We start from the raw sequence: 17,609 nt of genomic DNA on the forward strand, positions 1-17,609 counted from the left end.
ATGAATTGTGAATTTGTGATCAGATTATCTATGATTTATATTTGAGTCTTTGCTGATTTCTTATATGCATGGTTTGATATCCTTGTAAGTCTCTCCGAGTCTTGGGTTTTGTTTGGCCAACTAGATCTATGATTCTTGCAATGGGAGAAGTGCTTGATTTTGGGTTCATACCGTGCGGTGACCTTTCCCAGTGACAGAAGGGGCAGCAAGGCACGCATCATGTTGTTGCCATCAAGGGTAACAAGATGGGCTTTCATCATAGATTTGAGATTGTCCATCTAAATCATGTCATCTTGCTTAAGGCGTTACTCTGTTCTTATGAACTCAATACACTAGATGCATGTTGGATAGCGGTCGACGTGTGGAGTAATAGTAGTAGATGCAGAAAGTATCGGTCTACTTGTTTTGGACGTGATGCCTATATGTATGATCATTGCCATAGATAACGTCATGACTTTGCGCGGTTCTATCAATTGCTCGACAGTAATTCGTTCACCCACCATCTACTTGCTTTCATGAGAGAAGCCACTAGTGAACACTACGGCCCCCGGGTCTATGCACACTTATCATCTCCGCTTTTACTTTTACTTTGCTTTGTTTACTTTTTGCTTTCAGTTCTCACTTTGCAAACAATCTATAAGGGATTGACAACCCCTTCATAGCGTTGGGTGCAAGTTCTTTGTGTTTGTGCAGGTACTTGCGACTTGACGCGATCCTCCTACTAGATTGATACCTTCACTACTAGGAAAAGGGCTATAGATAATATAGACACTAATGGCGCACCAAACAAGTGGTGCGCCACTACTATATAGCAGTGTCGCACCATGTGCAGGTGCGCCATTAGTGTGATGGATACTAATGGCGCACCACACACACGGTGCGCCACTACTAACAAAGTTTTTTTCCAAAAATACTAATGGCGCACCGGGGCAGAGTGCGCCATTACTAGTTTAACTAGTAATGGCGCACCACTCACCCAGTGCGCCACTACTATTTTTTTTACAAAACTTCTAATGGCGCACCACCAGCTCGTGCGCCATTAGTAACCAGGGTTACTAATGGCGCACCTCTCTGGGATGCGCCATTGCTATAATTCGGAACCCTCAACCGAATCCAGCCCCAGCTCGTTCATCCACGATTCATTCCTCACCCTCACGCTCTGCCGCCGACACCACCCTCTCCCCCGCCGGCGACCTCCTACCCTCCGCACCCACCCCCATCGCCGACATCCTCCCCCTCTCCTCCATCCATTCGCCTCATCGCTACCCTCGCCCGCTCGCCGCACCCGAAACCCACAGTGCCATCCCCATCCCCATCTAGATCCAGTCGTCGATGTTGCGGCCCCAGCCCACCCGCATCGAGGTCCGCAGCTCCGAACGCGACGAGATCGAGGAGCACATCCGCTCCAAAGCCGCCGCCGCCGCCGAATCCTCGGCCCTCTCGACCCCGCCGACGTCCAACCCCATCGCCAACCCGCTCCTCCGCATCCTCCACCCGCACGCCGACGCCGCGCCCACCAAGGCCCAGCGCATCGGCCACCACCCCCCGCCCCCCAAACCCTAGACCCATCCCCAACCCCATTCCCATGGAGGTCGAGGTAAAGCTTCGCCTCCCCGACGCGGCCGCGCATCGCCGCCTCTCCGCCTACCTCGCGCCCCGCCTCCTTCGCACCGACGCCCAGCGCAACGCCTTCTTCGACGCCCCGGCCCGACCCCTCTGTGGGAATCGCAGGTTGTTGTTCTGCGCGGGGCTAATCGGGGGACTGTTTCATCGTGCGTGTTTTGGGCAGGGAGGAGCAGGGCCTCGAGGTACGATGCGGGAGTGCCTCCGAGCAGGGAAGGTACAGTTCGATGTCGCGGCTTAATTTTGCTGTTTGTTCGGTCAGTTGCTCCGCAGGCTGCTTATCTGATGAATCGCCATGAATTTCCTCCTTTTCCGAAGGGAGGGGTGGGGCCTGGAAGCGCGATGATCCGGAGGCTCCACCTCGACAAACAGGTAACAGAATGCTGCTATGGTGATAAATTGTTGTATTTTATCCCTGACGCCTGTTACCCCTTATTCATATAACTTTATATACATTCTTTTCCCAAAAGGAGGCCTCTGCATCATCATGATGCACACGGTGATAAACTATTTTATATGTGCAAGAAAGAGTAAATAACCAAAAGGCCTCACCTAATGCGAGTTCACGACTGTATTCCTCACCGGTCATTTCTTTCTTTTTTGTGAATACTGAAAAGATACCTATAGTAGTGAATTAATGTAAGATAAAGCAGATACAAAAGCTAGGAATGACCCCGCTGACAACATGATCCTCTCTAGTATAATACAGTATTGTACTTCATCTCTGTGTTAAGCTGATTGCGTGATCAAAATCTCCTATGCTTTTTAGGGATGACTGGAGTTCCAAAGCTTAATCCCAAATTCTCCACCAAAAGAGCAGGTGAAGAGCACCGCTTGAAATAATTCAGCTAAGTTGCTCACTTCAACAGATTTTCTGTGGTTATGCAGGGACAAGTAAGGTTCCAATTGTTAATTTCGAGGTTTCTCATCACAGAGCAGGTAAAATGTTGATGTTATGATTTTTTATTTTGCTGATCATATTTGCCTTACTTGTATGAATCTCTGGCGATGATCTAATTGGTTGGAACTATTTTAATCATTCATAATGTTTGTGTTGTTGCCATGTTGGAGCAGTCGCAGCAGTGAGGTTGCTAAGAGCTGATATTCCAGAAACAGTCATCAGTGTTCTATAATTGGATTTAACGACCCTTGCATTCAGCGGTGCTCATGTTGCAAATTCAACCTAACAATTGACGGCTTGTTTTCAAAGTGATGTCAACCACAGTTTACAGTGTATTAAAATATGGTTATTTTCTGTTTTTATGTAACAGTAATTTAAATTCTGCAATTTTAGTTTTACACTCGATGTCAACCACAATTTACAGTGCAGTGAACTATGGATTTATTGTTGTATGTCACAGTAATTTAAAGTCTGAAAAGTTATTTTTATAGTGGATGTCTACCACAATGTATAGTGTTCTACAGTATGTTGAACCACAATTTACAGTTTTTAAAATTATGGATTTTCTGTTTTATGTCACAGTAATTTAAATTCTGAAAAGTTGTTTTTGCGGTGACATTGTGAGGGGTTTACAGTGGTTAAGTAGATGGAATTACTCAGTTTTTATAGTTTTATAGTTCAATCATACAGTTATATATGTGCCAAGCTTCCCCTTTTAACAGTGCTTCATTGTCCAAATTACAGTAATTTTAACAATTTTGACAGCGAATATTTTCTTCATTTACAGTAACAACGTTCTTGAGTTTGCAGTGATTATATGTTGCTCCAAACTGGAAGTACATTTTCCGTAGGTGTATTATGCTTGATCTTTTTGTTCCGGTTAGTAGATAGCCTCTTTCCCGCAAAAAGAAGTAGATAGCCTCTTTCTAGAGTTTAGTTTGAATGTTCTTTTGTTAGCTACTAAGATAACTAGCCCTTTTTCGAACTTGGGATGTCTGTGTATTTCTGTTTTGGCCGAATGTGCAAGTAAGAACCCCAGCAACGCATCAACCCATTCAACTACTTGGCTTAAATTAGTTTCTGCACATTATGATCTGATTTTCTTTTGTTCCTATGATCTGTCACTCTGTGAGCCTTTGTAATTTGCGCCTATGTTATGTTACAATAGCTGATGATGTTCAGAAAGAGCCATCTAATGCTCGCAACAACATCAAGTAGATCTAACCCTTGGATCAATTCATCTATTTTTTTGTAGGGACATGATCTTGCGGAAGATGGGCGACCATGCTTTGCTGCCACAAGTCTCCTTCACACAGTGCCGCCCGCAAACATGTCATGCAGCATTTGTCGATAAAACATGTGTTAGATGATGGAAAAGATCACACATGGCATTTGATTTCAAGTAATGATGTTAGAAGTTTCACGGTGATGACCAGATCTTGAGGTTCCACGGTGATGATGGAAAGATTCCACGGTGATGACCAGATCTTGAGGTTCTATGCTGCGTCGCAGAGGCTGGTTCTTGAAGTTTCTTGATTTCACCACAATTTTAGCAGTTTTGTGTACCAACTCTTTCAGCTTATTTGTAGCATGTGTGCTTCTGCACAATACTGAAGTTTTGAACAGTGGTAGCCTGTAACAAACCTATAAAGCCCTATGATGTTTGGCACCATGAGGTGTTTATATGAATCGGTAACTCTGTAACTCTTATTATTTTAATTGTTGGAGAGGAAAAGAAAAGTAGAAGGAATTGGCACACAATAAATATGTTAACTTTGCGATGTCTGTCTCAAATGCCCCAATGTAGTTAGACTTTGCCACTTTTCAAGGAACAGTTCACTTAGTTGTCTGAAGTTATACACAGCAGTATTTTGGCTATACCACTCTCCAGTACTTTTATTACTAATGGCACATCTGGTAGGCATACTAATGGCGCACCTGGGAGGCATACTAATGGCGCACCTGGGAGGCATACTAATGGCGCACCATGAGCTATACTAATGGCGCACTGCCTGGTGCGCCATTAGTATATCAGATACTAATGGCGCACCTGTGGTGTGCCATTAGTAAAAAAATATAATGGTGTGATGCTAGTGGCGCACCTATAGTGCGTCATTAGTAGCCAAAATAGGTGCGCCACCAGCAGGCCTTTTCCTAGTAGTGCTTGGTTCTCAAACTGAGGGAAATACTTACCGCCGCAGTGCTACATCACCCTTTCCTCTTCAAGGGAACACCAACGCAAGGCTCCAAGGCCGCGGGGAAATCCTTTGCATATTTCCCAAGGAAATCCCTATAGGCGTAGCCAGCAGCAGAAGGATTTCTGGTGCCGTTGCCGGGGAACGTCTGTTGTCCCGTAGCAGAAGGATTTCTGGCGCCGTTGCCGGGGAGGAAGATGAAGTCAAGGACTCATCCAAGTAGGTGTCGCAAACTCATCTCTTGCATTTACTTTGTTTGCCAGTTGCCTCTTGTTTTCCTCTCCCCCACTTCACCAATTTGCCTTTTTTGTTTGCCTTTTTCGTTCGCCCTTTTCTCTCGCTTGCTTTCTGTTCGCTTGTGTGCCATCTGCCTTCAATATGCTTGCATCTTCGCTTGCTGAAAATCTAGTGATATGGATCCTCATCCACTTGCTAATCTCTTTAAGAGATCCAATTATATTAATCCAATTTCTAGTGAGTTGAGTCCACTTGATTATCTTTATGGAGTTTTGCTTCAGATGCGTGAATCTAAAAATTGTGAGGAAGAAATTTATGAAGTGATTCACGAGGGCTCCTTGGATGAAAAGCATGATTGCAATGGTTTCACTATAAATTCTATTAGTGACGATCATGCTAAAAATATGCAAAACCGTAAGCTTGGGGATGCTAGTTTTGCTATGTCCACTACTTGTTGCAATGATCATGACTGGGGCGATGATTTTTCTTATGATCTTGAAAATTTGTTTAAGCCTCATGATGAATATGATATTTGCAATATTGTTGAAAGTGGGTTTGGAGAAGTCATGACTTTAGTTGATGATAATCCCACTATTTTTGAAGAGCGTCAACTTTGCATGCATGTGGATCATGAAAATAATATCCTATGTGATAGTTACATTGTTGAATTTGAATATGATCCCACATGTAATTATTATGAGAGAGGAAAATAAGGTGGTAGAAACTTTCATATCAGTAAATCACCTCTCGTTATGTTGAGATTGATATTGTCTCTTTCTTCTTCCTTGCATTTGGTAACTATTGGTTGTCTTGACAATCTGTTTTCCTAAAATGCCTATGCATAGGAAGTATGTTAAACTTAGATGTGATTTTCACATGCTTTATGATGCTCTCGTTGTGCTTCAATTCTTGTCTTTTGTGTGAGCGTCATTGAATTATCTATGCCTAGCTAAGGGCGTTAAACAATAGCGCTTGTTGGGAGGCAACCCAACGAATCTATCCTTTTTCTTTCTGTTTTGTGTTTTCCACACTTCCATAATTCTGTTATGATTGTGTTTTTTTGTCTTTCTTTTGCGTTTGTGCCAAGTAAAACCGTTATGATTAGTCTTGGGGATGATCGTTTGATCATGCTGGAAAAGACAGAAACTTTCTGCTCACGAAAATAATTTTCATTTTTTTTTCTGTGAGAGCTTTTGAGTTGATTCTTTTTGCTTCTGATTGCTACGCAAATTCTTCAGACTTTCATGATTTTTCAGAATTTGTGAAGTACGAGAAGTATATGAAGTATACAGATTACTACAGACTGGTCTGCTGTTAACAGATTATGTTTTTGTTGAGTTGGTTTCTTATTTTGATGAAACTATGGATAGTATCGGGGGGTATTAGCCATGGAAGATTGAAAATACAGTAACCCAACATCAACATAAGTAGAATTCAAGTTTGCTACAGTACCTAAGGAAGTGGTGGTTTGCTTTCTTATACTAATGATATCATGAGTTTCTGTTCAAGTTTCGTGTTGTGAAGTTTTCAAGTTTTGGGTGAAGTTCTTATGGACAAAGAGATAAAGAGTGGAAAGAGCTCAAGCTTGGGGATGCCCAAGGCAGCCCAAGTTGATTCAAGGATGACGAAAAAGCCTAAGCTTGGGGATGCCCCGGGAAGGCATCCCCTCTTTCGTCTTCAATCCATCGGTATCGTTACTTGGGGCTATATTTTTATTCACCACATGATATGTGTTTTGCTTGGAGCGTCTTGTATCATAGGAGTCTTTTATTTTTGTTGTGTCACAATCTTCCTTGCTGCACACCTAGAGAGAGAGACATGCACTCACCGTGATTTTGTCGAGCTTCACTTATATCCTTTGGTTAGACAATTTTGCTCTATGTGCTTCACTTACATCTTTTAGAGCACAGCGGTGCGTGCCTTGGTAGTTGGCTTATGCTATGAAAGTAGTCTCAAAAGGGGTAGTTATCCAAAGGGATATGAAAACTTCCACCTTCATGCGCATTGAATAGTTAGACAAGTTTGATTCCTCTCAATTAGTTTTCAGATGTGGTTGTGGTAATATTGAAGTTATACTAGTAAGGTGTTGTGGATCTAGAAATACTTATGTTGAAGTTAGTGATTCCCGTAGCATGCACGTATGATGAACCGCTATGTGATGAAGTCTGAGCATGATTAGTTTATTGATTGTCATCTTTTGTGTGGCGGTCGGGATCACGCGATGGTTTATACCTACCAACCCTTCCCCTAGGAGTATGCGTTGAATGCTTTGTTTCGATTACTACTAAAACTTTAGCAACAAGTATATGAGTTCTTCATGACTAATGTTGAGTCCATGGTTTAGATGCACTTTCACCTTCCACCATTACTATCTTCTTTAGTGTCGTGCAACTTTCGCCGGTGCATAAAACCACCATTAGCCTCCCTCAAAACAGCCACCATACCTATCTACTATGGCTTTTTCAAAGCCATTCTGAGATATATTGCCATGCAACTACCACCATGACATGTGCCACAGCTTCTACATTGCCATTGCATGATCATAAGATAGCTAGCATGATGTTTCCATTGATGTCTATGCCATGCTAGATCATTGTCACGGTACACTACCGAAGGCATTTCATATAGAGTCATCATTGCTCTAAGTTTTGAGTTGTAAATGTGATGATCATCATTGATGGAGCATTGTCCCATGTGAGGAAATAAAATAGGCTAGCGAAGCCCATTTACAAAAAGATTCCAAAGATGCCCACAAAATATATATATACATATATATATATATATATATATATATATATATATATATATATATATATATATATATATAAGAGGCCAAGGAGCCCACCAAAAAAATGAGAGAAAAAGAGAGAAGGGACAATGTTACTATCTTTCCACACTTGTGCTTATTAAGCACCATGATCTTCATGATTGAGAGTCTCTCGTTTTGTCACCACCAAATAGCTAGTGGGAAATTTTCATTATATAACTTGGCTTGTATATTCCAATGATAGGCTTCCTCAAAATTGCCTTAGGTCTTCGTGAGCAAGCAAGTTGGATGCACACCCACTAGTTTTCTTTAAGAGCTTTCACATACTCTTAGCTCTCATGCATCATTTGTATGGCAATCCCTGCTCATTCACATTGATATCTATTGATGAGCATCTCCATAGCTCATTGATATGCCTAGTCAATGTGACCATCTTCTCCTTGTTTGCCTTGCAACCTCCACCACACTCCATTCCACTTATAGTGCTCAAACCATGGCTCACGCTCATGTATTGCGTGAGAGTTGAAAAAGTTTGAGAAAGTAAAGGTGTGAAAACAATTACTTGGCCAATACCGAGGTTGTGCATGATTTAAATTCGTTGTGCAAGGATGATAGAGCATAGCCAGACTATATGATTTTGTAGGGATAACTTTCTTTTGGCCTTGTTATTTTGAAGGTTCATGATTACCTTGCTAGTTTGCTTGAAGTATTATTGTCTCCACGTCAATAGCAAACTATTGTTTCGAATCTAACGGATCTGAACATTCATGTCACATAAGAGGAGTTACAAAGGACATCTATGCTAGGTAGCATGAAAACATCAAAAATTCATTCTTTATCACTTCCCTACTCGAGGACGAGCAGGAGTTAAGCTTGGGGTTGCTTGATACGTCTCAAACGTATATATAATTTTTGATGGTTTCATGCTGTTATCTTGTCAACTTATTAATTCAGTGCCAAGTGCCAGTTCCTGTTTTTTCTGTGTTTTTCACTCTTTTCAGATCTGATTTTGGAACGGAGTCCAAACGGAATAAAATCCCCGAAATTAAATTTTCCAAAACAGAAGAAGATCAGGGGACTTGAGGGCCAAGGCAGGAGGCCCACAAGCCCTGTAGCCGCGGCCAGGGGGCCCGCGGCTACCAAGCTTGTGGCCCCCCTGGAGCTCCCCTGCCCTAGCTATTTCGCCTATATATTCCCTAAAATCCCAGAAAAAATCAGGGCGTCCACGAAACCACTTTTCCGCCGCCGCAAGCTTCCGTTTCCGCGAGATCTCATCTGGAGACCCTTCCCGGTGCCCTGCCAGAGGGGACTTTGGAGCTGGAGGGCTTCTACATCAACATCATTTCCTCTCCAATGACTTGTGAGTAGTCCACTTAAGACCTACGGGTCCGTAGTTAGTAGCTAGATGGCTTCTTCTCTCTCTTGGATCTTCAATACAAAGTTCTCCATGATCTTCATGGAGATCTATCCGATGTAATCCTCTTTGGCGGTGTGTTTGTCGAGATCCGATGAATTGTGGATTTGTGATCAGATTATCTATGAATTATATTTGAGTCTTTGCTGATTTCTTATATGCATGATTTGATATCCTTGTAAGTCTCTCCGAGTCTTGGGTTTTGTTTGGCCAACTAGATCTATGATTCTTGCAATGGGAGAAGTGCTTGGTTTTGGGTTCATACCATAAGGTGATTCCAAGTGACGGAAGGGGCAGCAAGGCACGCATCGTGTTGTTGCCATCAAGGGTAACAAGATGGGCTTTCATCATTGATTTGAGATTGTCCATCTACATCATGTCATCTTGCTTAAGGCGTTACTCTGTTCTTATGAACTCAATACACTAGATGCATGCTGGATAGCGGTCGACATGTGGAGTAATAGTAGTAGATGCAGAAAGTATCGTCTACTTGTTTTGGACGTGATGCCTATATGTATGATCATTGCCATAGATAACGTCATGACTTTGCGCAGTTCTATCAATTGCTCGACAGTAATTCGTTCACCCACCGTCTACTTGCTTTCATGAGAGAAGCCACTAGTGAACACTATGGCCCTCGGGTCTATTCACACTTATCATCTCCGCTTTTACTTTTACTTTACTTTGCTTTGTTTACCTTTTGCTTTCAGTTCTCACATTGCAAACAATCTATAAGGGATTGACAGCCCCTTCATAGTGTTGGGTGCAAGCTCTTTGTGTTTGTGCAGGTACTTGTGACTTGACACGATCCTCCTACTGGATTGATACCTTGGTTCTCAAACTGAGGGAAATACTTCCCGCCGCAGTGTTACATCACCCTTTCCTCTTCAACGGAACACCAACGCAAGGCTCCAAGGCCGTGGCGAAATCCTTTGCATATTTACCAAGGAAATCCCTATAGGCGTAGCCAGCAGCAATGGGCTTCCTCAAAATTGCCCTAGGTCTTCGTGAGCAAGCAAGTTGGATGCACACACACTAATTTTCCTTTTGAGCTTTCATATACTTATAGCTCTAGTGCATCTCTTATATGGCAATCCCTACTCATTCACATTGATATCTATTAATGGGCATCTCCATAGCCTATTGATACGCCGAGTCAATGGGACCATCTCCTCCTTTTTTGTCTCACAACCACCACCACACTCTATTCCACCTATAGTGTTATATCCATGGTTCGCGCTCATGTATTGCGTGATAGTTATAAAAAGTTTGAGGAAGTAAGAGTGCGAAAACAATTACTTGGCCAATTCCGGGGTTGTGCATGATTTACATTAATTGTGTGAGGATGATGGAGCATAGCCGGACTATATGATTTTGTAGGGATAACTTTCTTTGGCCTTGTTATTTTGAAAGTTCATGATTACTCTGCTAGTTTGCTTGAAGTATTACTGTTTTCATGTCAATAGCAAACTATTGTTTTGAATCTTACGGATCTGAACATTCATGTCACGTGAAAGAAGTTGCAAAGGACAACTATGCTAGGTAGCATTCCACATCAAAAATTCATTCTTTATCACTTCCCTACTCGAGGACGAGCAGGAGTTAAGCTTGGGGATGCTTGATACGTCTCCAACGTATCTATAACTTTTGATGGTTTCATGCTATTATCTTGTCAAACTTTGGATGTTTTGTATGCCTTTTATATATTTTTTGGTACTAACTTATTAACTCAGTGCCAAGTGCCAGTTCCTGTTTTTTCCATGTTTTTGACCCTTTTAAGAGGAGATTTTGAAACGGAGTCCAAACGGAAGAAAATCCCCGAAAAGATTTTTTTGGAACGGAAGAAGATCGGAGAACTTGGGAGCCAAGCCAAAAGAGCCCAGGGGCCTCACAAGCCCCCACCCCACGGCCAGGGGGGCCGCACCGTCCAGGCTTGTGGCCCCCCTGGAGGTCCCCTGACCTAGGTCTTTCGCCTATATAATCCCGAAAATTCCAGAAAAAATCAGGAGATCATCGCAATCGCTTTTCCACCGCCGCTAGATTTTGTCTCCGCAAGATCCCATCTGGGGCACGTCCAGGTGCCCTGTCGGAGGGGGGATTCGTACACGGAGGGCTTCTCCATCAACACCATGACCTCTCCAATGATGCGTGAGTAGTTCACCATAGACCTACGGGTCCATAGCTAGTAACTAGATGGCTTCTTCTCTCTCTTGGATCTTCAATACAAAGTTCTCCATGATCTTCATGGAGATCTATCCGATGTAATCTTCTTTTGCGGTGTGTTTGTCAAGATCCGATGAATTGTGGATTTATGATCAGATTATCTATGAATCTTATTTGAGTTTCTTCTGATCTCTCTTATGCATGATTTCATATCCTTGTAATTCTCATCGAGTTGTGGGTTTTGTATGGCCAACAAGATCTATGATTCTTGCAATGGGAGAAGTGCTTGGTTTTGGGTTCATACCGTGCGGTGACCTCACCCAGTGATAGAAGGGGTAGCGAGGCACGCATCGTCTTGTTGCCATCAAGGGTAAGAAGATGGGGGTTTCATCATTGGTTTGAGATTATCCCTCTACATCATGTCATCTTGCTTTAAGCGTTACTCTGTTCATCATGAACTCAATACACTAGATGCATGCTGGATAGCGGTCGATGTGTGGAGTAATAGTAGTATATGCAGAAAGTATCGGTCTACTTGTCTCGGACGTGATGCCTATATGTATGATCATTGCCTTAGATATCGTCATGACTTTGTGCGGTTCTATCAAGTGCTCGACAGTAATTTGTTCACCCACCGTAATACTTGCTATTTTGGGAGAAGACTCTAGTGAACACTATGGCCCCCAGGGTCTACTTGTAAGTGCATCTAGTGCCCCTTAGTGATTTTGGTGGTTTGAAGACTTATAGGTTAAGTATCTAATGTGTTTATGAGTGTACACAGGATCTATAAGTCATTGAGGAGTTTGAGATATTTGAAGAATATCGACCCCTAAAAATGTATGTCTTCAGTTGAAGAAATTGGTCTGAAGCTGAAGAAATGAATCGCAAGGAACCTACGATGAAATTGATATTCCTCATGAAGATACTGATATTGAGGAGTCCGGTGTGTCCTGAAGAAAAGCACTCTGAAGAATTTGAAGCATGAAGTTTAACACTTTCTGTTTTATTTTCTTCGCATTTGAGTAATAGGAACACTGTACTGTTAAAGGGGGTCGAAGTTACACTATGGAATGAATTTCCTCATGATGCTCAACCCAAGACTAATCCTATCAAAAGCCTCAAGTGAGGAATACGAGTGACATGAGGATCACAGTTGAGGGTTCTGACCGTTTTGATAGCCACGCCAAGTCATTGGTCTTATCCACTCCAACGGTCATATTATTTAAGGGCATTAGTGTCAAATCATGTCGGGATGCTCCCAGGCTATAAATAGCCACCCCCCACAACCATTAGTTGGTTGTCTGCTCCGTTAGAAACTGACACTTGTCATAAGAGCAACCCAATTCCTCAGAGCCTTCGAGAGTAATTCATCAGTGAGGAAATACACCATACACCGAAACCACAAACCAAACCTAGTGATTGAGCATCCCTGAAGAAGTTGTTCATGTGTGGGACTGAAGCCTTTTACCTTTGAGGACTGTGCATCCTCCAGACGGTTAGGCGTCATGGTCTAGAGCTTTCCAGCAGTCAATTGTGGATCGGCGGGTGACCAAGTTTGTGAGGATTTGGAAGTCTGCCCTGAAGACTTACCACGAGTGTTGGGCGAGGACTGTGTGTCCTTAGCTCAAGGAGAATACGGTAGGGACTGTGTGTCTCGGGACTGTGTGTCCTTTGGTTTCAATACCAAGCCGCTCCAAACCAGATGTACGACTGTCACAGCAGTTGGAACTGGGTCATCAACGACTGTCTTCAATGAGAAACGGGTTCTAATTCCTCAACTCCTTACTTTCCTCGTATTATGTGTTGATGACTTTCACTCCGACTGTTTGAAGAATTTGCTGAAGGCTTTCTCTGAATTTCCTCAACCCCAAATTCTTCACATCAGTTAATCCTCATCTGTATTCTGCGTGCCTGCTCACAGTGCAATCTGTTTTCACATTCTTCACTCTGAAAAACTGCTATTGTGAAACTTTGCACTTCTGATCCTTCACTGTTTTCGCTGTAAGTTAGTCATCAGTGAGGAATTTCCTCAAAAGGAATTTCCTCAGTGATGAAATTCTAAAAATCTCCTATTCAGCCCCCCTCTAGTCGATATAACGCACTTTCACTACTCCACACCATATTTTCAGCCTCACACTTTTTACTTCGTTGCACTTTCTGCCTTCAGATCTCACTTTGCAAACAATCTTGAAGGGATTGACAACCCCTTTGAAGCGTTGGGTGCAAGCTTGTTTGTGTTTGCGCAGGTACTCTGGACTTGACGAGACCCTCCTTGTGGATCGATACCTTGGTTCTCAAACTGAGGGAAATACTTATTACTCCTGTGATGCATCACCCTTTCCTCTTCAAGGGAAGAACCAGCGCAAGCCCAACCTCTGTCAACGTGTCAACTTCTGGCGCTGTTGTTTGTGGGATACGAGTTGTTTCCACGGAATGAAGCCGAGTGGCCTATGTTTTGCCGGAATGTTGATTCATTCCCGTTCTGGCAAATTTCAGGTGCTCGATTTGTCCACATTTTAGCAAATGTCATGCCGAAATTTTTCGTCAATTTCGGGATGACTTGTGCTACAAACTAGGACATATCGAGTGCCCGGGGTTTTCCGCACCAGGAATGAATCAACGTTCCTGCACAACATAGGCCTTTTTATGTCATTATTCATTTTATTTGCTCAAGCCCCGAACATTTTTGTGAAAATATTGGCAATATATATATATATATATATTGTGTTTTATTATTGTATATTTGGTGTCATACTTGCATGTTGAGAAAAATAGGTAGTGGGTGCTAGCTAAATTAAAGTGAGATGATTGTTGTACAAATGATAACTAGAAAGTAAAACATTAAATAATAAGAAAAATTTCTCATAGGAATTTGTCTCTACGTCGACGATGCCCGGCGTGCATCCTCGTCGTCGAGTGGTTGGCGAGAGCCTGCTTGATAGGCGTCATGTCCGGGACTGGGCTCTGCCGGGCTGGCACTCGGAGGTGCTACCTTCCGGGGCGCGCACCTTGGTGAGGAATCCGGGTCTCATCATCGACCCGAAGATTCTTTGATGGCGGTTGGATGGGCCACTATCGGTGCCGAGGGAGCCGGCCCCCACGTAGGTGGTACGTCGCCGTGTCAGAGAGGAGGATGAACACGTCCGTCGCTACATGGCTGCGTTGGATGCCAGGTTCTCCAATACCTGGCAGGTTCTTCAAGGACATCACCCGAGCTATGATCCGCTGATGGTTCCTTATCTTTGGGTTGCCACCGCCTGCACCGTGAGACGTCAACTCGATTTGTATTAGTGATATTATATGATAATATTCGAGATGTATTAGTGATAATATCGGTTATCTTGTCTTTTGGGTTGCCACCACCTGTGTCGTGAGACGTCAACTGGATTTGTATTAGTGATATCATATGATAATATTCGAGATGTATTAGTGATAATATCAGCTGTCTTTCGGTTTGTCGTTAGAGGAAAATATGATGTTGCGATTGGCAACATCATATTTTCTTCTAGTTCAACATGATCACTGATACGTCTCCAACGTATCTATAATTTTTTATCATTCCATGCTATTATATTATCAACTTTGGATGTTTTATATGCATGAATATGCTATTTTATATTATTTTTGGGACTAACTTATTGACCTAGAGCCCAGTACCAGCTCATGTTTTTTCCTTGTTTTTGACCTTTTTCAAATAGGAATATCAAACGAAGTCCAAACGGAATAAAACTTTCACTGTGATTTTTTATGGAAAATATCAAAAATACCAGAAGAAAAATATACCAGAGGGGAGTCCCGAGGAAGCCACGAGCCAGGGAGGCGCACCCACCCCCTGGGCGCGCCTGGGGGGCTCGTGACTCCCTCGTGGGCCCCCTGACTTGTTCTCGATGCCATCTGGTCTTATAAATACATAAACCTCCAGAAATAAACCTAGATCGGGAGTTCCGCCGCCGCAATCCTCTGTAGCCACCAAAAACCAATCGGGAGCCCGTTCCGGCACAATGCCGGAGGGGGAATCCATCTCCGGTGGCCGTCTTCATCATCCCGGCGATCTCCATGACGAGGAGGGAGTAGTTCTCCCTCGGGGCTGAGGGTATGTACCAGTAGCTATGTGTTTGATCTCTCTCTCTCTCTCGTATTCTTGAGATGTCATGATCTCGATGTACCACGGGCTTTGCTACTATAGTTGGATCCTATGATGTTCTTCCCCCTCTCCCTTCTTGTAATGAATTGAGTTTCCCCTTTGAAGTTATCTTATCGGATTGAGTCTTTAAGAACACTTGATGTATGTATTGCACGTGTCTATCTGTGGTGACAATGGGATATTCATGTGAGTACTTGATGTATGTTTTGGTGATCAACTTGCGGGTTTTGTGACATCAGGGACCTATGCATATGGGTTGGCACACATTTTGACTCTCCGGTAGAAACGTTGGGGCACTCTTTGAAGTTCTATGTGTTGGTTGAATAGATGATTCTGAGATTGTGTGATGCATATCATATAATCATGCCCACGGATACTTGAGGTGACAATGGAGTATCTAGGTGACATTAGGGTCTTGGTTAATGTGTGTCTTAAGGTGTTATTCTAGTACGAACTCTAGGATAGATTGAACGGAAATAATAGCTTCGTGTTATTTTACTACGGACTCTTGAATAGATCGATCAAAAAGAATAACTTTGTGGTGGTTTCGTACCCGACAATAATCTTTTCATTTGTTCTCCGCTATTAGTGACTTTGGAGTGACTCTTGGTTGCATGTTGAGGGCTAGTTATATGATCCAATTATGTTATCATTGTTGAGAGAACTTCACTAGTGAAAGAATGAACCCTAGGCCTTGTTTCCACGCATTGCAACACCGTTCGTGCTCACTTTTATTATTAATTACCTTGCTGTTTTTATAATTTCAGATTACAAAAACCTATATCTACTATCCATATTTCCCTTGTATCACCATCTCTTCGTCGAACTATTGCACCTATACAACTTACCATTGTATTGGGTGTGTTGGGGACACAAGAGACTCTTTGTTATTTGGTTGCAGGGTTTCTTGAGAGAGACCATCTTCATCCTACGCCTCCCACGGATTGATAAACCTTAGGTCACCCACTTGAGGGGAAATTGCTATTGTCCTACAAACCTCTGCACTTGGAGGCCCAACAACATCTACAAGGAGAAGGTTGCGTAGTAGACATCAAGCTCTTTTCTGGCGCCGTTGCCGGGGAGGTTAGCGCTTGAAGGTATATCTTTAGATCTTGCAATCCAATCTTTTAGTTTCTTGTTTTATCACTAGTTTAGTCTATAAAAGAAAACTAAAAATGGAATTAAGGTTGCCTCATATGCTTCATCTTTTTAATGTCTTTCGTGAAAATGATGGGAAGGAAAATTGTGCTCAAGTGCTAGAAGAAGAATTACATAGAATGCCTGGCATAAAATATGTGAATGATGAGCATGATTGCAATGTTGTTAGTATGAATTCTTTGAATACCCATGATGCTAATGATATGCAAAGCCACAAGCTTGGGGATGCTATGTTTGATGAAGATGATCTTTTTAGTTCCCCCACTTTGAATGATCAAAATTATTATGATGAAAGCATGCCCCCTATCTATGATGATTATTGTGATGATACTTATGATATAAAGAAGAATGATAATAAAACTTTTCACAATTATGAGTACCCTCTTACTGAACATTACTCTTTTAATGTGGAAACAATTCGTAGTGTTCAAGTCTTTTACGATACTCCCACTACTATTGGTGAGAATAAATTTCCTTATGTGGAGAGTAGTAAAATTGCTATGCTTGTAGATCATGAAAAGAATGCTTTAGGTGCTGGTTATATTGTTGAATTCATTCATGATGCTACTGAAAATTATTATGAGAGAGGATCATATGCTTCTACATATTGCAATAATATCAAGCTTCCTCTCCATGTGTTGAAACTTTTGAAGTCATGCTTGTTTTATCTTCCTATGCTAGTTGATTATTGCTCCAATAAATTGTTTGATCACAAAATCCCTATGCATAGGAAGTGGGTTAGACTTAAATGTGCTAGTCATATGCTCCATGATGCTTCCATTATGTTTCAATCCTTATCTTTTATGTGAGCATCATTGAAATCATCATGCCTAGCTTGAAAGGCATTAAAGAAAAGTGCTTGTTGGGAGACAACCTAATATGTATCCTTACTGTTTTTGTGTGTTAACATGATTAAGCTACTGTATTAATCATGTTTTATAACTTTTATTCCAATAAAATGCCAAGTAAAGCCTTTATGATTAGTTTGGGTGATAGTTGTTTGATCA

General features: G+C 42.3%; 1 protein-coding gene across 1 annotated transcript; it reads left to right on the top strand.

The window, feature by feature from the left end:
- The first annotated feature begins 1,332 nt into the window (after positions 1-1,332).
- LOC123405047 (uncharacterized protein DKFZp434B061-like) lies at positions 1,333-2,634 on the top strand. The gene is made up of 5 exons (XM_045098908.1): positions 1,333-1,521; positions 1,564-1,840; positions 1,942-1,995; positions 2,393-2,443; positions 2,512-2,634. Exons 1-5 carry the CDS (start codon positions 1,333-1,335, stop codon positions 2,580-2,582), a joined length of 642 nt encoding a protein of 213 aa, XP_044954843.1. The 3' UTR covers positions 2,583-2,634.
- Positions 2,635-17,609: the final 14,975 nt, after the last annotated feature.

This window comes from Hordeum vulgare, chromosome 6H (genome assembly GCF_904849725.1).
Source record: "Hordeum vulgare subsp. vulgare chromosome 6H, MorexV3_pseudomolecules_assembly, whole genome shotgun sequence".
In the NCBI taxonomy this organism is placed as follows: Eukaryota; Viridiplantae; Streptophyta; class Magnoliopsida; order Poales; family Poaceae; genus Hordeum; species Hordeum vulgare.